The 24,846-nt window shown below is 36.0% G+C and overlaps 1 protein-coding gene across 1 annotated transcript in view; it reads right to left on the bottom strand.

The window, feature by feature from the left end:
- Positions 1-24,846, bottom strand: part of FIG4 (FIG4 phosphoinositide 5-phosphatase) — a 98,662-nt gene that overhangs the window by 16,463 nt on the left and 57,353 nt on the right. The window contains exons 17-22 of the mRNA XM_011364829.2: positions 23,494-23,552; positions 22,119-22,266; positions 19,498-19,581; positions 17,568-17,763; positions 16,497-16,579; positions 13,753-13,839 (exon numbers count right to left, since the gene is read on the bottom strand). Of these exons, the coding sequence (XP_011363131.1) occupies positions 13,753-13,839; positions 16,497-16,579; positions 17,568-17,763; positions 19,498-19,581; positions 22,119-22,266; positions 23,494-23,552 (657 nt within the window). The remainder of the gene's footprint in view (positions 1-13,752; positions 13,840-16,496; positions 16,580-17,567; positions 17,764-19,497; positions 19,582-22,118; positions 22,267-23,493; positions 23,553-24,846) is intronic.

Consider the following 24,846-nt stretch of genomic DNA (forward strand, 5'->3'; position numbering starts at 1 on the left):
ACAGAGAATCAGATGGAAATGAAGAAGGGGGCGGCGCTTACAGTAACCAGCACTCAGATTTTGGCATTCAGATTTTGGCAGACCACATTTCTCCTTGCAGCTACAATTGAAAAGAGATAACAGTCAGAGGCTCTTGCTATTTGCAGAGCTGAGCTGATGGCCCTGTCTGACCAGGGAGCTAAGTGGGCAGTGGAAATAAAAGGATGCTAATTAATATCACAAAAACATATGAATGTATAAATCTCTCCAGTAATAGAAAATATATAGTCAAAGTCAGATTTTCTAATATTGTAATGGTGGTGTGTAATTCACTTGCAACTCTAGTTTAAAAGTTAAAAAAAATAAATATAGTAAAACTAACCATAACTACAATAATTAGTTATTGAATACATAATATAAAAAAATGTAAATGATAATATCAGTAACCTAAAATGTAAGGGGGGTATGTAAAAGTATAAAGTTTCTATATGCTATTGAAGTTATTATCTGCTTAAAATAGGATGTTAGAAATACAAGATATTTTATGTAAGCCTCATGGTAACTACAAAGGAAAAATCTGTAATAGATATGCAAATGATTATGATAAAGGAATCAAAGTGCACTCTTTCGAAAAGCCACTAAATTACAGAGGGAGACAGCAAGAGAGGAAGTAAGGGACAAAGGATCTACAAAACAGAAAACATGAACAAAATGACAACAGTAAGTCCTTATCTATAAATAATTTATTTAAATATAAATAGATTAGATTCTCCAATCAAAAGACAGAATGACTGAATAGATGAAAAAAACAAGATCCAATGATATGCTACCTACAAGAAATTTACTTTAGTTTTAAGGACATACAAGGACTGCGAATAAGGAGATGAAAAAAAGATTATTTTGAGAAACCAGGGGTAGCTATACTTCTATCAGACTAAAAAGACTTAAGTTGAAAATGATCAAAAGGACAAACAAAGTCATAATAATGACAAAGGGGGTCAATCCATAGAAGATAGAGAAGATATAATAATTGTAAATATTTATGTACCCAATATCAGAGCACCTAAATATATAAAGCGAATACTGACAGAACTAAAAGAAGAAACAAACAGTAGTACAATAATAGTTGAGAACTTTCTCAACAATGGATAGATCATTCAAAGACAGATTCAATTAACAAACCGGAGAATTTGAACGATATAATAGACCACATAGACCTAACAGTTATATTCAGAACATTCCATACAACAGCGCAGAATATACATCCTTTTCAAGTACACATGGAAAATTTTCTAGGACAGATCATATGTTAGGTCATAAAACAAGTCTCAACAAATTCAAGAAGACTGAAATCATACCAAGTATCTTTTTCAACCACAATGGAATGGAACTAGAAATTGATAACGGGATGAAAGCTGGAAAATTCACGAATACATATAAATTAAACAACATAATCCTGAATAACCAATGAACCAAAGAAGAAATTAAAAGTAAAAAAATCTTAAAACAAATGAGAATGGAAACACAGCATACAAAAATTTATGGGATGCAGCAAAAGCAGTTATAAGAAGGAACTTTATAGAGATAAACACATTTAGCAAGAAAAGAGAAAGATCTCAAATAAACAACCTAACTTTATACCTCAAAAAACTAGAAAAAGTAGAACAAATGAAGCCAGGAGTCATCAGAAGAAAGGAAATAATAAAGATTAAAGCAGAAATAATGAAATAGAGAACAGGAAACAAAAAGATTAACAAACCAAGGGTTGGTTCTTTGAAAAGATAAACAAAATAGATAAACTTTTAGCTAGACTAACCAAGAAAAAAAAATCTAATTCGATAAAATTCTAAATGAAACATTACGAATGAGACATTACAAATGATACTACAGAAATACAAAGGGTCATAAGAGACAATGATAAACAACTATACACCAACAAACTGAAAGACCTAGAAAAACTGGATAAATTTCTAAAAGCATACAAGCTACTAAGGCTGAATCATGAAGAAACAAATCTGAACAGACTAATAATAAGTAAGAAGATTGAATCGGCAATAAAAAACCTCCCATGAAAGCCCAGGACCAGATGGTTTCACTGATTAATTCTACCAAAGATTTAAAGAAGAATTAACATCAATCTTTCTTAACTCCTTCAAAAAAATTGAAGCAGAGGAAACACTCAAAATTGTTTTGAGGCCAGCATTATCCCAATACCAAATCCAGATAAGGATATTACAAGAAAAGAAAACTATATAGCGCAATATCCTCAATGAACATACATACAAAAATTCTCAACAAAATACTAGCAAACCAAATTCAACAGCACATTAAAGGGGTCATGCACTATAATCAACTGGGATTCATTGCTGGGATGCAAGGATAGTTCAACATATGCAAATCAATAAATGTGACACATCGTATTAATAAAATTAGATGAAAAACACATGACCATCTTGATAGATACAAAAAAGCATTTGAAAACTTTCAGCATCCATTCATGATAAAAACTCTCAACAAATTATGTAAGAAGGAATGTATCTCAACAAAATAAAAACCAAATACGGCAAGCTCACAGCTGGATCATTCTCAATGGTGAAAGGTTGAAAGCTTTTCCTCTAAGATCAGGAATACAAAGGTGCCCACTCTCACCACTCCTATTCAACATAGTACTGGAAGTCCTAGCAAGAACAATCAATCATATAAGAAAAATAAATAAAAGGGATCCAAATCAGAAAGGATGAAGTAAAATTATCTTTTTTTGCAGATGCATGATCTTATATATAGACTCCACCAAAAAAAAAAAAAAAACTGTTAGAACTAATAAATGAATTTAGTAATTCTGTAGAATAGAAAATCAAGATATGAAAATCAGTTATATTTTATACACTAACAACAAATTTTCTGAAAAAGAAATGAAAAAAACAATCCTATTTATAATAACATAAAAAACAATAAAGTACTTAGAAATAAATTTAACCAAAAAGGTGAAAGATCTATATAATGAAAACTATAAGACGCTGATGAAAGAAATTGAAGAAGACATAAATCAACGGAAAGATATTCCATGTCCATGGACTGGAAGAATTAATACCGTTAAAAAAGTCCATATTGCTCAACGTAATCTATTAATTACAATTGCTACCAAGATTCCAATGTCGTGTTTTACAAAAATAGAATAATCTTAAAATTTGTAGGGAAACACAAAAGACCCCAAATAGCCAAAGCAATCCTGAGAAAGAAGAACAAAGCTGGAGGTATCATGCTTTCTGATTTCAAACCATATTACAAAGCTATAATAATCAAAAACAGTATGGTTTTGTCATAGACACAAACACATAGACCAATGGAACAGAACTGAAAGCCCAGAAATAAGCTCATGCATATATGGTCAAATAATATTTAACAAAGGAGGCAAGAATACTCAATAGAGAAAAGATAATCTATTCATAAATAGTGATGGGAAAACTGGATATTCATATGCAAAAGAAAGAAAATGGACCCCTGTCTTATACACAAAAATTAACTCAAAATAGATTAAAGACTTAAATGCAAGGCCAGAAACCCTAAAACTCCTAAAAGAAAACAGAGAAAAGCCCCTGGAAGCTGGTCTTAGCAATGATTTTATGGATATGATACAAAAAGCATAACAAGCAAAATCAAAAATAAACAAATGGGACTATATCGAACTAAAAACCTCTGTACAGCAAAAGAAATGATCAACAAAATGAAAAGGCAATCTATGGAATGGAGATAATATTTTCGAAAGGGGTTAATATCCAAAATATATAAAGAACTCGTACCACTCAATAGCAAAAAACAAATAATCCAATTAAAAAATGGACACAGGAGTTGAACGTTTTTCCAAAGAAGAGATATAAACGGCCAAAGGGAACATGGAAAAGTGCTCGACATTACTAGTCATCAAAGAAATGCAAGTCAAAACCGCAATGAGATATCACCTAACACCTATTAGAATAGCTATTCTCAAAAAGTTGAGAAATAACAACTGCTGGCAAGGATGTGGGGAAAGGAAACCCTGTGCACTGTTGGTGGGAACGTAAACTGGTATAGCCGCTACAGAAAACAGTATGAAGGTTCCACAAAAAGTTAAAAATAGAACTACCATATGACCCAGCAATCCCAATTCTGGGCATTCATCCAAAGAAAACAAAAACACTAACTTGAAAAGATATATGTGCCCAATGTTCACTGCAGCATTATTTACAATAGCTAAGACAGGAAGCAACCTAAGTGTCCACAGATGGATGAATGAAGAAAAAAGAAAAAAGATGTGATTGATACACACACACACACACACACACACACACACACACACACACACACACACAATGGCAATATTATTCAGCCATAAAAAAAGAAAGGAAACCTTGCCATTTGAAATAACATGGATAGACCTTGAAGATTTTATACTATGTGAAATAAGTCAACAGACAAAGACAAATCCCATATGATCTCACTAATATGTGAAATCTAAAAACAAAACAAAACAAAACAAAACAAATAGAAACAGAGAACAGATTGGTGTTTGCCAGAGAAAGGGGATGGGAGATAGGGGGAATGGGTGAAGGCGGTCAAAAGGTACAAACTTCCAGATATAAGATGAATAAGTTCTAGGATGTAATGTACAGCATGGTGACTGTGGTTAACAATACTGTATTGCATATTTGAAAGTTGCTAAGGGAGTAGATTTTTAAAGTTCTCATAGCATGGTGACTATAGTCGATAACATTGAATTGTATATTTGAAAATTGCTAAGGGAGTAGATTTTATAATTTCTCACCATACACACATGCACATACATATACACTAACTATGTGAGGGGATGGAGGTGTTAACTAATCTTACCGTAGTTATCATTTTGCAGTATATACGCATATCGAATTATTACATTATATACCTTAAACTTACACATGTTATATGTCTATATTTCAATAAACTGGAAAAAGTTAAATTTAATTTTAAAAAATGATTGTATTTTAGCTTTTCCTACTAACATAATGTATATATTAACTAATAAGGACAGTAATAGTTTGTCGATTGAAAAAATCCTGCAATATCTGCCAAAAACTCTGAGTTGTTACATCTAAAACTGAAAATATCGTGAAATAAAAACTTGCAAATATTTATCATTTGTCTTGCCGTTTGCTTCAGTTTGTTAACCGTGACAGTTGTTTCTCCCTCACAATTATAGCATATTCATTAAAGAGGTAAAACTACTAAATGTCAAATATTACTCATTTGTACTTTATTCAATGCTTTCTGTTACCAGGTATTGTGCTAAAGCCTGGAGATACAAAGGCAGATAAGCCCTGGCCTCGAGTGAATCACAGTCATTTTAGATTAAAAATGTCACGTAGTAGGTTTTATTTACCATAAAATTAGGAAGGATGACAGAAGGATGTTTATAAAATATGAGCAGACCTTAAATTATGAAGATATGATGCCATTAATTTCCATGGTAGTATTCCTCAAATTTCTTCATATGCCAAGAAGGAAAATGAATAGTAATATTACAATATTAAACATGAAAAATTACTTATATAACATTAAAGACTACTGATGCCTGTTAGTAAATTTTAAGCAAATTAGGACTTAACGGGATTTGTACTTTATTTTTAAAATCATGTGTAAAAGCCCAAGGGGTTCTGAGTCACACATTGGATGGTAAAGCTATATTTAAATATAAAATTGAACAGTTTTTTCTTGTATTTCAACCAAAAATTTATGTTAACTGAAAAGACAACTTGTATATGATCCAAGAAGACAAGGGCAATGAATATAACATACCTGGGCACACATCTTCATCGTGCAAAAGAAATGACTGTCAGAAAGCCACGGTGACATAGCACAGGCTCAATAATCACTCCGACTGCCCCAAATCATCCCACTCACCTTCCATATACAAAATTGATGATAATTTGTTAAGTAACAAAATATCAAAAGGTTAAACAGTTACAAAATGTGATTCTTGTATACAGAGCTAAGAAAACCAATGAGTAATACCCCTCATGTAGCTATATCAGATATCCAAATCTGTTCCCACAGGATTAACCTATTTGCTCATGTAAAAAATAAGACATTTAAAACCATAATAAATTCTTCCTCTCTACTCATAATTAAAGGATTGCTTTTTCCTTTAATCTAACCAGGAATCTTCAAGAAATTTAAAAAGCACAGAAAATGATTTATTCAACTTGGACCCCTTTAAAGAAAGTTAAGAAATTTTACTTACTTGCTTTTTAAATTAAGAGCAGAAAAAAAAAAAAAGCTAAATTACTGAATATCTTTAATGTAAAACTTCTTGAGCTCCAGACAAATCATCTTGGATGTCTTGTTATTGTCACAAATGAACAACACGTTAGCCCCCAAATTTGGCTTGTCGTGCATTTCCAATCCTGGTGACATACCACCTTATCTAGTCAACCAAGCCAGAAAACTCTCGCCTATCATATACTCCTCACACTCAATTCATTACCAAGCTTTACCAAGCCCTAAAGAGTCTGCATTTACAAAATAACCCCCTCCCTTATTTCACCTGCCATTAGTACTCCAATCACTTTGTCCTGCTGTTTCCAACAGATACGTTGTTTATTTCCTTGCATCCAATCCATTCTCCATGCTATTTCGAGAGTGACCTTTCTAAAATGCAAATATAAGTCTTACATTCTCCTGATTAAAACAGACTTTTAGGATAAGAGTCACTCACTTAGCATTTCTTCCTGATCCTTTTCCTACTTGTCTGTATCTCTCACCTCCTCCTTGACTATCCTCTGGCATTAGACACACATAACTATGTATGAGTCTCCAAAAGTGGTGTCTGGAGCTTCCACTCTATTCCCTCCTAGCTTTCCTCAACCAGATAACTCTATCTCTCCCTTAGAATTTACCCTGAGCATTAAGCCTGCCCAGAAATCTGTCTGATTCACATTCTTCCCAGTACTCCCAGAGCCTCCTTTGCTAACACCTTCACACTTCCCTACTATCTGAAATCACTGACCCACCTGACAATGTAAACTTGGAGGCAGGGACTAAATCATATTCAGCTATGTACGTGAGCACCTAACTTGGTACATAGTAAGGAACATTAAATAAATATGTCATTTAATGCCTTTAATGTCTTACCAGTAAGGTAAGTATACCTTATCTTAGAGAAGATCTATATTCCTGAAAAAAAAAAAAACCCAAAAAACCAAACCCATATCAATGGGGTATTTAAGTCCTCCTGTGAATCTGTGAAAGCTCACCTAAATGGTATGCTTTATAGTCACCAAAATAAAAAAGGCAATACACTAAATTTAAAAAAATCAAAGTCATTTTAGATACCCCAAATTAATAGCATAATTATAGCATAATAGCAAAATTAATAACCTACAATTAAATTTACATTTATTATTCCTTATATGGTAGAAACCTTTCAGGATAGTCTTTTCTAAAAGAGTCAACAAATTCACCCTGTTTCACTAAATTTATCTTGTTTAACATAGTATGCAGATGTTATACTGCATATTCTATTCAAACAAAGAGGCATTCACTTTATCTATCTAATATAGGGAGGAGGCAAGAGAATTAAAATGTTAATCAAGCCACAATCAGAGAGTGAGATATGTTGATCACACCCTTGCCAGGCCAGGATGACACCTTCAGAACAAAGGACGATTTCTGCTGGGATTGCTAAGGACCCATTCCCTACACCTTGTGAACAGAAACAGGAACCAAAAGTCATTCATTCCCTATGGCTAAAACCATGAGGAACCTATGGATTAAAGGCTGGGAACTGCTAGCAGGCTTTTCACTCTATATATTCTTACCTTTTCAAGGTAAGAATGCTCTTCCCCTTCCTGGCTGTATGTCCACATCAAAGGAAATGGGTTAACAAAGTCTTTTAAACGATAACTCATAGATTCTAAAGAATGACATATAAACTGAATTCCTGGAACACTCAGGGTCCCTCTCAGTGCCTTCACTCTGTCTCTCTCTCACTGTCTCTCTCACACTCTGCCTCTGAGAGGAGACCACACTCTGTCTGTGGAGTGTTCCTCCTTTTCTAATAGACATTCTTTTTGACTCTAACTTTGGCGTGTGTGTTGAATTCTTTTTACGCTCTCTGCCAAAGGACCCTCTTCTCTCCGTGCAAGGCTTGGTCTCACCCCATTCCGGGAAATTTGCCTTGTCTTGCCATCATATCTATGGCTTTTTCATTTTGACTTTCAGCTGTAGCTTCCCACTACCTCCTTCTTTTGCATGACCACCCCTGCTCTCGATTCACTGTAAGTAACAGGAGTGTGCTTTCCAAGGTCTGCATTTATTTTACCCACTATGGATACACCACAGAAGCCTCTCTCATCTCTTCTGGCACCTTTTCTTCCTGACCTATCTTCTTTTTTCTAATTATCCCCAACAGGAATCACTCACACATACTTTCATTCACTCAACAAACATTTATTAAGTGCCTAGATGCCAGGAACAGAGCTATGTTTTTTAATTCATGTGGTTCTAGAAAAGGTGCATTCATATAAATCCAACCTGTGACTGCTACCCCCAGTAAGAGGCTCTTTGCATGGCAAACCAGTACAAACATGCTATATTTATGCACAGAAACAAAATTCATGAAACAAGATTTAACTATACTATTGGATTCAGTTCAATTTTATTGTATTTCTCTGTGTGGCAGCCTACTAAATTAATTTCATGACCCACTAATGAGTCAAGAATTACAGTCTGAAAAGCACTGTCCTGGAAAATATTAAGGAAACTTGTGCTTTGGAGAGATTACTCAATTAAAAAAAAAAAAAAAAGAGCTAAAAATGCCCTGGAGGGAATGGAGGAAAAAAATGGCAAGGGAGAAAGAGGGAGAGAAGAAGATAAAAGTTAAAAAAATCAACAGAAGAAGATATGACTTTGGGTGGCGAACACACAATGAAATATAAGGGTGATGTATTATAGAATTGTACACTTGAAACCTATACAATTTTATTAACCAATGTTACTCCAATAAATTTAATTTAAAAAAAAAAGGTAAAAGAAATGAGGTGGGGTGGTGAGGCAGAAAGGACTAATTTAGAAACGGAAAAGATATTCAGGAAAAGTCGGAGAAGGTTAAAGAAAAAAAAAGTAAAGGCCAGAATGAAAGAGGAAGAAAGACTGTTGAGGTAATCTCTGGGGTGAGGAAGAGGTCACAGCCTTGGGCTGAGGAGTTGTCACCTATCATCTCCAGCCTGTGGAGGGAATTAGCTGATTAATCTTTGATCATGGCCTCCCAACTGCTCCAACCCATAAGCCTTTAAAGACTGTATTCCCCGGTGTTTGGGAAAGATAACAAGAATTACCCATTAAGGTAGAAATTATTTAGCCTGCAGCACAGGGACCAGAGCATTATCTACAGAGGACTAAATGAAATCAGTGTGGGGTGGGGGGAGGGGCGGGGCGGGCAGGAGGAGAAGGACCCAAGGGAGTGACTTCTATATAGGGAGTACATTATTGAAAATGCTATCATGAAAAGTAAACAAAGTTGAGTTAATGTGTCACACTCATCTCATCAGTGTGAAAAGATGTGTTAATTCTGATTGTGTAAGAGCACTCATCTCATCAGTGTGAAAAGATGTGTTAATTCTGATTGTGTAAGAGCACCCTTTGATTTGTGAAACGCTTCCATTAACAGAAGCCCATACCCACAGGTATTCATTCTAAGGTCAAGAAATGCTTCTTAATATAAGGTCTACTTAGAGAATAAATTCAATCTTATGGTCCTCAAACAGTAAACATATTTATCTTATATTACATTTCAGCTCATCTGCATTGGAAAAATCCTAAGTTAGACAGTATTTATTCGAACTCCAAGTGTTAAACCATTTCTTAAGGGGCAATTTCTAAATGAGTGAGACATATTCCTGGAATAGGTGAGCCAGAGAATAGCAGGCACTAATAATATATGTGTTCTTGTTCTTTTTGACCTACGCTGATTGACATTTGTTGCTCAGTTAAAAACTCCCAGAGAACGGGTAGGAGTGTAAAATGAGAACAGGTTGGTCTTTCATGAAGACAGTGAATCATTGCCAAGAGGCACAGCACCCTGCCCACTCCGGCACAGCAAGTCCTTCTATTGGGACCTTCGCACTTTGCATTTGGTCGCAGGTGCAAGTGGAAGCAGGACAGAGGGGTGAAAAAGCTAAAAACTTGCTGTGCTTACTTTTATTCTTCTATCATAATCCAGTAGGAGAACAAAAAAACCTGGAGGGGCACAGGGCTTATGAGCAGGAAATAGAATAGGGGAAGAACTAAAAAAAAAAATGTTCAAGAATGAGGGAAAAAAGAAGCCACAGTGAGGATGGCTGAAACCAGGGAGGCACTGGGTGAAATGGGCTTCTAGAGATGCTCAGGGGACCTTATACAGACTCTGACAGTAATGGAAGGGATTAGGGGTGAGGGGGGATGTGTGTGGGAGGGAATTCAGTCCATTTCCACAAGCATTTACTGAGCACTCAATTTCAAATACTATTCTAGAGGCAGTAGGGGACAACAAAAATGGGCCCTCCTCTAAGAACTTAGAATACAGGATAGCAATAACCCTAAACAACAGCAGTGCTGTTCTGACGATGGCTAAACAACCTCTACACCATGTCATGAGTCTAGCAAAGTAGGCATGCCCAAGAAGTATGTCTACATTAGGGACAATATGATGACTACTGGGAGAAGAATAAAGGTACATTTTCTTTAAATATTAAAAAAAAATTCAAGATTACACAGCAGAAATATTGTATCTGCATATAAAAGTGTCTACAATTCCAGATCATATCAGAGAATCAAAGAGAGGGCTGTTAACACTAATAACAAAGTATTTCTGCCACTGTGGTTATTAAAGTACCTGGTAACACCAGGCAATTTATAGCTTAGTGATGGAGAGCCAGCCTGTCTGGGTTTGAACCTAGGGTTCCTCCACTTCCTAGCTGTTTGACCTTGGGCAAGTTACATACTTCTCTGTGCTTCAGTTTTCCATCTGCAAAATAAAGGTGATAGCAAAATCTACTTCATAGGGTTATTGTGAGAATGAAATTAACACAAATTAAGGCACGTAGAACAGTGTCCATCACACACTGAGCGCTCAGTAAATGTTGGCTGATGTCATTTCTCTCTGATCAATCAATCACTACCCATACACTTGGGAAGTGGTATGAATCAAAGGGAGGAGTCACACTCAAACAAAATACAGGTTGGAGTGGGCTGACAGTATAGACATTGGCCAATTCGGGTTTAACATCCACTTCTAAGACCTTGGGTGAAAATGTCCAGCTCCCCCATCCAGGTTTCTGCACCTCCATGGTTGTATTTACCTCACGTTTAGAAAAAGAATATTGGTTTGCCACCTGATTTCAAGAAAAATTGGTTAGATTGTGAATTATCCAGAGATGAGTAGATACACATATATATAAACTTAAATTTATTACCATTTTTAAATCTACTAGAACCTAAAACATAAAATGAGAATCTTGATAATCTCATATAAATCTAATTTCTCTTGGTTTTGTCATAGCTTTAGAAATCTAAAAATGAATAGTTGACATTTTAATAACTTTGTTACAGAATTTCAATTTAAAGTGCACAGCCATGCACAAACGCAGACACACACACCCCCAAAACAACAACAACAACACTCTTGGGCAGTTGCCATGACAACGTAATACTGGGCCTGCCAGGTTCTTTGTTATCCCGCTAAAGATGCTATGCAAAAACACACTCATGTTAGATTCTTTACTAATTAATTGGAAAAGGTTAAAAAAAAAACTAGATTCACATGGTTTTCATATGTGCTAGAACTCAGAAAAGCAAATACTAAATATTTTAATAAAAAAATTTTAAAGTAATAAATCAATTATAGATCAAAGTAATCTCAATATTAAAGAAAACAGGGGGAAAGGTTTATCTTTTCCTTTCTTTTATCTATTTTATCATTTTCTCCTCTTAAGTTGTGCCATATTATTTTAATGGAATTAAAAATACAATTTGGTTAACAGAGTTTCTTATTTTACCAATTTAAATACTTTCCTTCTTTGGCCACATCTATTTCAATTCCTTTAGGAGCTCATACTTCCATATGCTAATTAGACATAAGAAAGAAAAATGTCTTTAGGTTAAAAGGAGTTCATATGTTTAAAAAAAAAAGAGGAAAAAAAGGAAAAAGAATAGTGATAGCGAGAGAAAGAAGACGTAAATAGCCATTTTGAAGGCTGTGATAAAACACTACCTTGGTTTTCCTTCCCCTTCTCTGATTAGTCATTTGTCTCCCTTGTAGGTTTCTCTCTGTCTCAGCCGTTAGACCCAGACCTTTTTCTCACTTTACTCTCTTTTCCTAGGTAGTCTCATCCTTAGCCAGTGGCTGTTATTATCCCCCATATTTATTTATATCCCCGTAAGGCTCTCTTCTAACTTCCAGATCAGTAGACCCAACTGCCTCCTAAAGAGGCCACTTTGATGCTACTGTAAAAGCAAACTGGATCCTTCTGTAGTGCTCCTTACCTCAGTAAATGGCAGCTTTGAATAGTCCTAAAGCAGGTACACTCAATACCTATCTGCTAAATGAATAAATGAATCAATCAGTGAAACCTGTTACACAAACCAAACACCTAAGGGTCATCCTTGATACGGCCCTCTTCTCTCTCCATGATAAGTCTATTTCACCTCCTAAATATTCCCCCAATCCATCTCGTTTCCAAACTCCTTCCAGACACTGCTCTCTATGGTACCAGTCTTTGCCTGGATTTCTATAATAGCCTCTTAACTATCAATCAGGAACATGCAGATGTAGTACACAGAGAGGTTAGGCAATTAGTATCTATCAAATAAGGTATTAAATTTATAACGTTGGTCTCAGAAAAGAGAAGAGAATCTTTACTAAATGTCAATATATGCCAGGCACTAACTAATCTAGACACTTTGAATATACTACCTCATTTAATCTCCACAGTGACCCGTTTTCTAGAAGAAACTCAGCTGAGTACATGGTATCAGGGAGACTCTTCTGGTCACAACCTTTGCTTTGTTTGGTCCCAAGAAGCAGAGAATAATAATGAATATGAAAAAAATGATGATGATGGTGATGATCACAACTTATGGAGAACTTTGTCCAGAAACTGTTCTAAGCACTTTGTATTATTTCATTTAAGCCCACCACCCTCCTATGACATAGGTGCTATTATTATCCCAATTTGCACATGAGTTAACTGAGTCACAGAAGACTTAAGTTACTTGCTCAAGGTAAAAAAAAAGAAAAAAAAAAACAAGAAGTGATAGAGCTGTGATTCAGGATATGAACCTAATTCTGTTTAAGGATCTACTAAACACTTGTTTAACTTATAGCAAGTTATTAGAACTGATGAGGATATATAGATAGAAGAGACAATCCCACCTCTACACTCAAGAGTCTTGTCTTGAACTTGAGGAGCCCGTCTGCAGGGTCAGAGCTGTTTTGTCATCCCACCTCTACCCAGCAGGGAGTAGAGTTCATGGAGAAGCCTCCATCAACTCCCATCATACATCCAAAGGGTGCATTGTAGGTACAGTCAAGGCTCCTAATCTCTTCCCCATTTCCATAACTACCTAGTATTCTTTGGATAAGGTACCAGGAGGAGAGATGCTTTAGTGCTTATACCAGTATGTGACAACAATATTTTTCTTACAAAGTCTTAAAAAAAAAAAGCACTATAAAGGACATGAACACAAAGATTTTTTTTTTTATTATAGTTCTAATCTAGTACTTACAATTTTATAACTCCATCTGGGCACCTAGAACAGAGTGGCTGGTTGCTCTTGTCTTGCTTATGTTGACTCTGACCCAGCTGAACAAACCTACAAATTACAACGGATAAAATGTAAGCTAAAGAAGAAACTACTTGCAATAAATCCAATAGATCACTCAAAATGAAATGAGCTCTCAAATTACCATAGTATGCTTATTTCAGAAAAGCACACGCGAGAACTCTTTGTAATAACAAGACTTTACTTATAAATGGTTGCCCGATTTTAGAGCAGGTTTTTGTTAGAGGTAAAGGTTAAGGGATTCTGCTTAAATGTTAAGTCAGAATCATGGATATAAGAATGAAACAAAATGTGTCCTTCATTGTGCTTCTGTTTACTTAAATGTGATACAGAACTGAACCAAAATGTTCCTGAAGCCAAAGAGGATCTTTCAGGGCCTCGCATATCTAAAGGTGACTGTGGCAGGAAACATGGGGAAACATGAGGGAAGGTGTTTGTGGTGAGACAAATGACATGGACAGGGCAGGATCAGGCCAGGGATCCATATCCTGAAGTAGGGATGCTGCTGAGAGCCTGCGACATGGACTCGGTCCTGTAGGACCCCAAGAATCCTCAAGCACAGTCCAGTCACTCTTGAAAGCACTTTCATTGAGATGGAAGGGACTGAGGAGTCCATGTGCTGAGCACCAGTGTCACCACCCCTCCTTAGAGAACACTGGAACAACACTAATCCAGGCTAGAGGTTGAGAGCCAAAGGGAATCACTCCAGGCCAGCTCAGCAGTGTAAGAGGATGTCTAGGATAGGCCAAGGGCCACCAGCTAGTTCTCAAGTGCAGACCTGTCTTAGGTGCAGCCTGGGCTGCATTCACCCATCTTCCCCTCAAGAATGTGCCTTGTGATTTTGTTCTAATATTCTCCTGGGAGGTTACAGGGTAGGATTAAAGGGCTAATTACCTTTCCACTTTTCTACTATTTAAAATATTTTCTATTGATACCTATGGATGCTTTAATAATTTATTAATCAGCTTTTTTAAAGGTCAAGCAAAGTGGCTGCAGAAACTACCAATTATTAAATCATTATGATGCTATTGAAAAACTTTTAGTTTACTTTTATCAAACTTTTTTCTTCACTAAGTAAAAATTTTCATGCTTTTGAAAAGAATGTCACATATCTAATATCTGTACAGAACTTTAAACTTACCAAATCATGTAGATCATCACTGTCAGAATTTAAAAAAATAAAAGATCTGGTAGGAGTCTGAAGCTTTGAAGGCAAATGAAAGTACAGAGAATAGGGTTCAGCAATCGAACAAATCTATGCAACCAAGAAATCCTCAGGAATCTGAAGGTGGCTGAGGGTCAATGTAGGAAAAACAGGCAGGAGAACAGGAAGTTGGAAGACAGGCTTCAGAAGCCAACTCTAGCTGCATCACTTCTCTCCCCAACACTGTTCTGTGGCAGCCCACACGGGAGCTGTGACAGGCAAGCCAGGCCAAGGCACTATTTTAGTGGGTACCAGCTGACTGGGTACAAAACTGCAGGAGAGGGCACTTCGCAATTTAGGGCAGAACTACATGGGCTCTTGCCCTGCTATTAAAACTTTGCCCTCTGGATCAGAGCGGGCACTAGGAGAGCCCCAGGCCCAGCTGGGGGCAGAAGGGGTATAGTCAGTCTCTGAACATCTTTGGCTACCCCTGACATGGCTATCCACTCACCAGATGCTGATGGAAGGAGGCTTCCTCTGCCTACAGCAATGCCCATGGCAGACGGAGAGGGGAGATCCCCCTACTGCCAAGAGGGGCAGACCACCACAAGACGGGGCTACTCGCAGAGAGAGGAAGAGATGCCAGGCCCCATTTCTCTCCTTCCCCTCAGGTCTCCATCCTAAGCAGGGGCAGCTGATATCACCAACAGCATAAAGAGGATGATACAATCTAAAATAACAAGACACCCAAAAAGCACAGGAAAGGTCTCCTGGATAAGTCACTGAATGGCTGTTTCTATGCTCTCAGCCTATAAAGAGGGATAATAATATCTTTTCAGTCTACTACAGAGTTGTCTAAAGAACAAGTAAAATGCTGTGAAGTATATACACATCAAAGAAAGAGGTGTTGTTCTTCAGAATATCAAAAACAGAATTTTACTCCAGGACATGGATTCCTTCCACTCCTGTGGTAATCCTCGCCCTACAGGCCTGCCCTCACACACTTCTTAGACTGTTTCCCAGGGATGTTGTGGGTGAACAAGGCTGTATCTCACTCCTCAAGAAAGGAGAACTAGAAGGGGCCTCAGGGGCAGTCTGAGATAAAAAAGCTCCAGGTGAAGGTTATATCTAAAGCAAAAGATACTTTTTGCTTAATTAACATGAGCCTAAATTTCAGTCCTAGACATGTACACTCACGCTCTCTACTATAAGCGAAGTCGTATTATTCAGCCTTTAACCCAGATAATTCATTCTTCCAGACCATGTTGCTCACAAAGGCCCACTTCAACAATTAAAGAGTTTAGCTACACTGTTGTGAATTCATGTCTGTGTGTCCAGGAGTGAGGAGGGTGTGGCTGAGTTCTGAATGACTAAATTGGCTTCTGTTAAGACAGTGATGTATCATACTAGCGCTTCTGCAGTCGAGAAATGCTGTGCATTTCCCTCTGTATTAACTATTTTCATTTTTTAAAAGTTATACTAGATATGTTATTGTGGTAATATATTTGCATTTTTTCTTAACCTCTATACGGAAGTTGCTTACCTTGAATAAATGGAAAGATCATCTTCTGAGAGGCCATCCGAGAGGTTAATTCCATATACCTCTTTCATGGGCTGGACTACATTCTGGAGTTAAAGAAAAAAGAACCAGGAAGAGTTTTTAGACATCTAGCATATTAATTATTTCTAAAGATGAAGAAAAATGAACCTGTGAAGTTTTGCACAAAAGTAATCACGACGTTTCTTCAATTTATTCATTACACTTCTCAGTTAATGGCTTTTTTAAAAATCTGATTTCATTTCCACTAAGAATAGTTTGTTTTATGGTCAAAAACTTAAATAATTACCAGTTGCTTTTGTGTAATGTAGGCATGGAAAAACTTTTTCTGCAAAGGGCCAGAGAGTAAATATTTTGAGTTCTTTGGGTCATACCATCTCTGCTGCGACTACTCGACTCTGCTGTTATGGTGCAAAGACAGCCGCAGACAACATGTAAGCAAACAGGCATGGCTGGGCACCAACTAAATTTTATTTATAAAAACAGGAAGTGGGATGGATCTGACCAATATGGTTGTAGTTTGCTAGCTCCTGGAATAATGGATTCAGTTCTTATAGTAACACATTTGATTTGCTATATCTACATCTAATGACTTTTAGCTATTTCCAGGAATCAAATTTTCCCAAAGCTAAATTTGGTTCTTTTGTCGTTTATTTCCCTTTTATTTCTCCTGAATATGTTGGTAATATCAAATTGAACAGGATGAATTTCCCACTGGGGCTATGCAAAATTGTGGGGCCCAGGTCCCAATCCTACATTCCAATCATGGGCTGATTTAAGAGAAACAGGACTCTCTCAAAAATTCTGAAGCGATAAGAAATTCTCTATTATACCTATGAGACAAAAGACACCAATTTCATTTCAAAATGAAACGATTTTCAATACTGTCCATGTTAAATGTATTTATCTCTGCAGTGCCTCAAACACCACATGGTATACTAGTGTGAGTGAGATAACGTGACCTTTTCTCACTCTCAGCCTTTTAATGAAAGTAGAATTTGAGAAATCATTCTCTAGAGCCTCATGCTGGACTGCATAAGCTCCTCTGCCCCACACCTCAGTCACTTTGGCACTGTCTCCCGTGTCAGTCATCTTCACTGGAGTAGAGCGCTGGGACACAGAGCCCTCCTCTTCCCGATCGGTCCCAGAGTCATCTTCAGAGCTGCTGGACACAGCCTCCTCGCTGGGCGGGGGTGGGGCGCTGGCAGCCGTTTTCCGCTGCAATACGGCTTCTTCTCTATTGCTTTTGTTTCTTCGAAAAGATGAATAGAGAAGTGAAGCATCTTTAAACCGAACTCTCAACACTCACTGTGCAGCACTCTGTCCCAAAGCCTTAGTCCTAACGAAGCATAAGAAAATGACTGCAAAAAAACTAGTGTTTGAGTTTAAGCTGTGCTAAAGGGAAACCCTTAATATTCTATCAAGTATAGGTACTGATCTTAAATGAATTTAAGCCATTGTAAATTTAGAAAATAAACCAGGATATGCGTGTAAGCCAATGCAGAAAAGTTTTCTGACCACTTGGTTACTGTGCCTCCCTTTGGTAACTGAAATCAACATTTTCAAAATTTATGGTTCAATAACAGTAACAGACTATATGTTTGAGATATTAGTAAAATCACCTATAACTTGTAAAAGCTTCAATAGCCAAATCCATGTATATTTATTTCATTCCCTCCTATGATTTTTATCAATCACAGTATCAGCTGATTATTTATACCAAAGGAATGAATAACTGATGAACATGAACTAAATTCTAAAATTTACTATTATTAGTAAGTAACTATATTGTTGGACATTCCTTCTAACAGTAGAAAATAGATGGGAAGAAAAACATAAAAAAAACCCCACACTTATAAAAGTATTTACTTTTATTTTAGTTCCAAATTTGAGAGAAGTTAGAATACTAGCGTTTTCATTCAGAAAATATTTTATAGTATTACTTTTTGGCTTTTGTTAAAAATGTTGCATATTTCACTCTTTAAAATACCATAATATTCTGAAATGTTCTAGCAAAGGAAAATGTAATACAATCTGACCGTGGGTTAGATAATTGAGAAAATAAATTAGTTTCTGACTTCCTAAATTAAAAATTAAAGTCGATAGCATTTTTGTGCTTTACACTAATATAGCTGGTCATTTATGTATTTGTCCCAGGAATTTCTTAAATTTGAAACTCCTCAGGACATCCCTTCTTTTAAATTCCGTAGCTATTTAAAACCACATATTTAAGCCACAGAATGGTATGTCTGGAAAATAGTAATATATATCCCACTGTATAAATTACATGTAGCTAGAATCAAATTAGGACCCCATACACCCTCCTAAATATAATTAGGACTCAGGATCTAGTCTGGCCAGGGTTTCTGGTCAAGGTCTAGAAGAAATCTTATCTCTAGGATTATTCAAGCCAGAAGCAGTAAGAGAGATTCTTATGCTAGATCATAACACATTTCAGTCCAGTCTCTAAGCATGAAGATGAAAACATGGTTTGTCTTCTTCCCCATATAATTAGATATAATAAAATAAATCTTCCCCAACACAATGTTACAGTAATACACAGAAAAACTATTAATCTCTCTATCTGAGCATATTTGCTTTAATGTTTCCTCAGCATGTCAGCAAAAATAAATACAATGAATATATATTTTTAGCTAAGTATTTTATGTTGAGGGAAATAGAAGATGCTGAATTATTTATAGGACATAGCACAGAATATCTGCTACCTATCTTCATGCCATCTGTGATGTTCCTAATTTAAAATAATAAAATGTACTATGTTGCTGAAATTCTCAAAAATTGTACTTTCCACATTGAATACTTTAGTGATCCCAGTGCTATAAATAAACTGCATGTATAGATGCAATAAATGGACTATGTCCCAAACTATGTGACTTGAAGTTATTAGTTTAGATGGAAATTATATTGCAAGTGCTACATTATTTTACATGAATCTTTAAAATTTCATTCCATATGCAAATCTTACCCCAATACTGATTTTCCGGTTTCATCTGGTTTACGTACAGTAAATGGACTTGGATCAATGCCAACGGTCTTAGGCATAAAGTCACTTAAGAAAGAGGAAAAAAAATTTCATATGAATCACTGTCTATCCATATGATATTGGCTTCTTCCCTTCCATTCACATTTTTATACTACTCCTTCTTAGCCCTTAGAGCTATATATATTCTGAGTCAAATGTTCAGGGAAGCTTAGGTGATCAGGGACATAAATCCCCATGAACTAATGGCACTAGGTAACTTCGATGTTGTCAGTTTTTACTGTGATTTTCTTTATGATTATGAGGCCCAATAGTTAGGAATTTCAGATTTTGTTTACTGAACAGAGTTGATATCTGAATTACTAAGATGTATACTCTCTGGTTATATATCACGATTAGTTTTCAGGTAAAATTAAACTCATAAAAACTAATGATAAAATACTAAGACACTCAGTTTTATGGACAGTGTTTTTATTACATTATATCACCTAAGGAGGCTGACATAATGATCAAAAACACAGTAGTATGAATTAAGGTATCAACATCTACCTCATTAAGCTAAGGTTAATTCATTGAAAACACTGTTGGAACACTTTAAATAGAAACTTAATTTAACACTTACTAAGATAAGCTAAAGCAACTTCCTCACTATACAAGGCCTACCTTATTACTGCTGAAGCAAGATCGAACTCCTTACTCGATGCCAAAAAGACAACAGTTATTGGCAAGGATACTGCTCCAAGCATAATTCAATATTACATTTTTTGAAGGAAAAGAAAGTAATATTGAATCTGATTCAAAATGCTTCTTTAACAGTTTGAAAATGTTGTTTTAAAAAAGTGGCTGAATTTTTCTTTCTTTCTTTTAGGAGATATACAGTTGATCCTCATTATTTGTGGACTCTATATTTGAGAATTTTCTTACTCACTAAAATGTATTTGTAACCCCAAAATCAACACTCAGAGCTTTCACGATCACTCCCAGACTTGTTCACATGCAGAACAGTGAAAAATTAGAGTAACCCGACACTCATGCTCCCAGCTGAGGCAGAAAAAGATGACACTCTGCCTTTTTGTTTTAGCTGTCATACTGTAAAGAGGTATCCTTTTCACAGAGTATTTAGTGCCATGTTTTTCATATTTTTGAGCTTTTTGTTGGTGATCTCATAGTCTAAAATGGCCCCCAAGCATAGTGCTAAAGCTGTCTTGTGTTTCTAAGCACAAGAAAGCTGTGTATTATAGAGAAAATATGTGTTAGAGAAGCTTGATTCAGGCATGAGTTATAGTGCTGTTGGTTGTGCATTCAATGTTAATGAATTGACAACATATATTAAATATGGTATCTTTAAAGAGAAACACACAAATCATTGAATGGTTGACGAAAATGTGTCACCAGAGGCTTTCAGGAACCTAACCCTGTATTTTCCCTAGGAGCAATGATTCAGTGTTCTCTAATTCAGTGTTTTCAGGAGCTTTATAGAACACAACTCCTGCAATAAAGATCAGCTGCATACTTTTATGTACACAAATATGGAACATCATTCATCCTTTGCTGAGTTGAAAAATTCTGGAAATGACAATGACCTTGCAGTTAAAACTGCTAACTTTAACAAATTTAACTGAAAATCAAGCAAGTAAAAATTCCAAACTTTCCAACTAAAACTGAAGCAAAATGTAGAGTGATTTCTAGGAAATAAAACCATAAAATATGTTTCTACATGTACCGCGTTAAACTTAGGCACACATATAACACATCTGAAGAAAATTTTAAATGCAAATATGTAAATTTAGTATTAAACATAATAATCAATAAGTGATTTGCTTTGCTTAATTTTCTTATTCTAGTCTCATCATTTTTCGGAAAGGCCCCACCAAAGTCTAAAAGAGAGAAAAATAAAGTATGTTCAAAGGTGACAGGCCAGGATGGGGAGAGTTTGGAATAAATGTCACATTAGTTATGAAAGAAAGAATATTTAACCTTAAAAAATTAATATTGCTTCCTCAAATATATGGCAAGTTGTCATATAGAAGAACTAGACCTGTACTGTGCCTAATAAAAATAGTACTATAATGAGAGTCACCATTTATTAGTCACCCACCTGTGTCAGGTACTACATTAGACACTTGGCATGTGTGTATGTATATATTTATGTGTGTGGAGGGGTCACACACACCTCTATCTATATAAAATGAGGACACGGAGACTTGGATAGGTTGGATAATTTTCTCAAAGTCACAGTGGCTGGTCTAAGATTCATACCCCAGCCTTTCTAGTACCAAAGGCTATGTTTTTTTTCCACTAATTATGTTAGCTCTCAATTTCTATGCTCAGTTTTAAAACTTGCGTTTATTTCAAATGACAAACTAGGACCAATAGGAGGTAGATTTCAACTTATCAAGGGGAAGAAATTAAGTCTGGTTATCTAATAAAAGAAATGACTGCTTCCTGAAGTAGCGGGCTCCCAATCACAGGAAGAATTAAGGGGCTGAACAACCACCTGGTAGCAGGCTTGCAGAACAGATTTCTGGTAAAGTAAGACATATCTACATCAACTAGGAAAACTTCAGTTCTCAAATCCTTACAGTATAAGAATACTCACAACATACCGTGCTGAACTTGTCATAGCCAAGCAAAAGGTATCATCAAAACTACTCAGTTCGTATGGTCGGAAGAACTCATTGTGGATGTCAATCTCTTCTTCGTATTTGTGAAATTTCTTCACTATCAACTTCTTTAAGTTCGCAGCACAGATAACTGAAAGAGATACTGCCTATTACTCTTAAAGTCTTCAGATTACACCTAGCAAACATGTCTGTAATGTCAACTGTGTTCACAGAGAGCATACCGAACAAAGGCCAGCTTCTGCCTCTGGCACTTACACACTTGGAAAAAAGACGAGATATGTGCACAGGACACACAATGCAAAGCTGAGTGTAATAAGCTCTAAGGAGGCAGGCGGGCCTCTGGGAGTCGGGGAAGAAGCAGGGAGTTATTTTAGAAATCAAATCACTCAGCTCTTTAAGTTCCTTTTTACTCTTAAATAAGTACCCTCTGCCTTCTAGATAAAAATCGTGCAGCGATTTCATTACATTTTCTTTTGTATTTCAAATCCTGTTTATGGCCACTGTTAGACTGTTAAAGTCCCTTCCTTTCTTCTAGGACACCAAATCTTAGCAATATAAGTGATAATTTTGCCCTGAATTTCGAGGTTACAAATTCTTTTTAAAATTTAATTAATAATTCATTAAGAAATAAAATTGTTTGCCATCTTCTTGCTTCACAGCCTTCACCACCCAAAGTTGGGATGGTTAACCAGAACCAGATGGAGCCCTCAACCGCGGTGTTCAGGGCTGGCAGATCTTACTTCTCTTTCACAAATGAAAAAACTGGCTTGCCTAAGGCCAGGGGATCAGAAACAGAACCAGGACTAAACTCTATTTAAAACTGGGTAATTTAAATTTGGAAACATTATTCTAATGTATTGTACATTTGAAGGTATTCATTTACTACAAAACTTTTCCTGTCTTTCTGACAAATTAATAAAATTTAACTTAAACTTTAGTGATTAAAATATGCTTTTATACACACATCTGTATCTTTTTTTACTGCTTGAATATAGGAAAAGTCTTTATTTCTCCTTGTGAACAGGTTTTCACTTCCTCCCCATAACCCCCAAATATCTGGAAATATAATCAGTACTAATTTAAAATGATTTACTAATATCCACTATACATTTAAAGGGCAATTGCAAGATACAATACAAGGTACGGGCCTACTTAGAGAAAAGAAGTATAACATAATCCTTGCCTTTTAAAAAGCTGTCTAAAATGTCACAATCCCCCTTTACAACAACAATATAACACCAAGTAGCCATTCATTTCTTTCTAATAAAATATATCCGAAGAATTTAATTATTCAAGCTCATTTAAAAACAATTCCAAAATGTTAGTATAAAAACCAAAAGAGAAACAGTGTACCTACCTTCATCGTACGGCAATGGTAAATATTTTATCACCTCTGGTGTCCACCAGTAAGTATAACTATAAAATTAAAAAAAAAAAAAAAAAGATAAGATGGACCAAATGTAAATGATGGTTTTCTACAATTCACCGGATTAAAGGGATTGTGTGGTCTATTGTAAGATGCTGCCTCATACTTCAAAGTTAATTTTTCTTTCTAAAACATGTTTGTGAAGCTCTTGGCACTGTAAGTTTTCAACATGTTAACTCCTTTCTCAACTCCTTTCTTGTTTCAACTATGTCACAGATCTACCAAAATGCCATGAACATGTCTGAGAATCAAGATGCTCTGATGTGTTTAGCTAAAAAGCATTTGGGTGTACCAAGCCAGATTCTATGAGCTGCTGTTTACTTCTCCCCAGGGACCCTGCCTGCATTACTCTGCCAACCGGTGAGCCAGTGTGATTTTGAGCAGAGTCCTACAACTAGGATTCTCTTGCAGGTAGTTATCTGAGATCTAGATCACCTTTTCTACTCTGCTCTATGTGTGTGGGTCTGTGTGTATAGTTAATTAAAATAGTTAAGTAAAATCATTAAGTGAATGGATAGTCCTAAAGAATAAATTCTCTCAGAAAATAGTATAAACCCATTAATCGTTAACTGCAAGTATTCACTACTTGATCAGAGAGGCCAGTCAGAGTAAGGCAGGGAATTTCAATCATCTGGATTTCTGCTACCACACTCATCTGCTGTGAGCAGAGAATCTGAAAGAATCCTGAACAACCTTCTCTCTGAACACTGAATCCAATTCTAAATCAAATTCTGATGAAATAGATATTTAGGGGGAAATGCTATATCAAAGTTCACGAGAGCTAGGAAGGGGAATGGTGTGAAATCATACCAAAATTTTTAAAAAACACATTTTCAAAAGGTTCAGAAAAAAGAGCCTACAGACAAAAATGCTAAAAAGATAATTTTAAATAATTGAAAGGCTTTCTAAAAATAAAATGCTGACATTAAAATCTTAAATAATGCAAATTAGGAAGAATGGGGAAGTATTTAAATGAATAGGAAACAGAGAACTCTCCTAGAGATGGCAAGAGGAATACATAACCAAAGATAATGAAAAAAAGTGAAACCTCATGAACTGGGGGTGGGGAGTGTCATGATAAAAGGAAAAGCTTCTAAAGTTTTTCTTAAGACTGAAATTATGCTTCAGAGCAGTGCTTCTGACAATTCAGTGAGCACATGAATTGCTTGGAGATCCTGTCGAAAGGCAGATTCTGATTCAGCAGATGGGGCCCGAGATTCCACATTTCTAAAAAGCTCCTCGCCACAGGTGAAGCCAAAGGGGCTGGTCCTCAGACTGCTTTTT

The sequence above is a fragment of the Pteropus vampyrus genome, unplaced genomic scaffold (genome assembly GCF_000151845.1).
Source record: "Pteropus vampyrus isolate Shadow unplaced genomic scaffold, Pvam_2.0 Scaffold101, whole genome shotgun sequence".
NCBI lineage: Eukaryota > Metazoa > Chordata > Mammalia > Chiroptera > Pteropodidae > Pteropus > Pteropus vampyrus.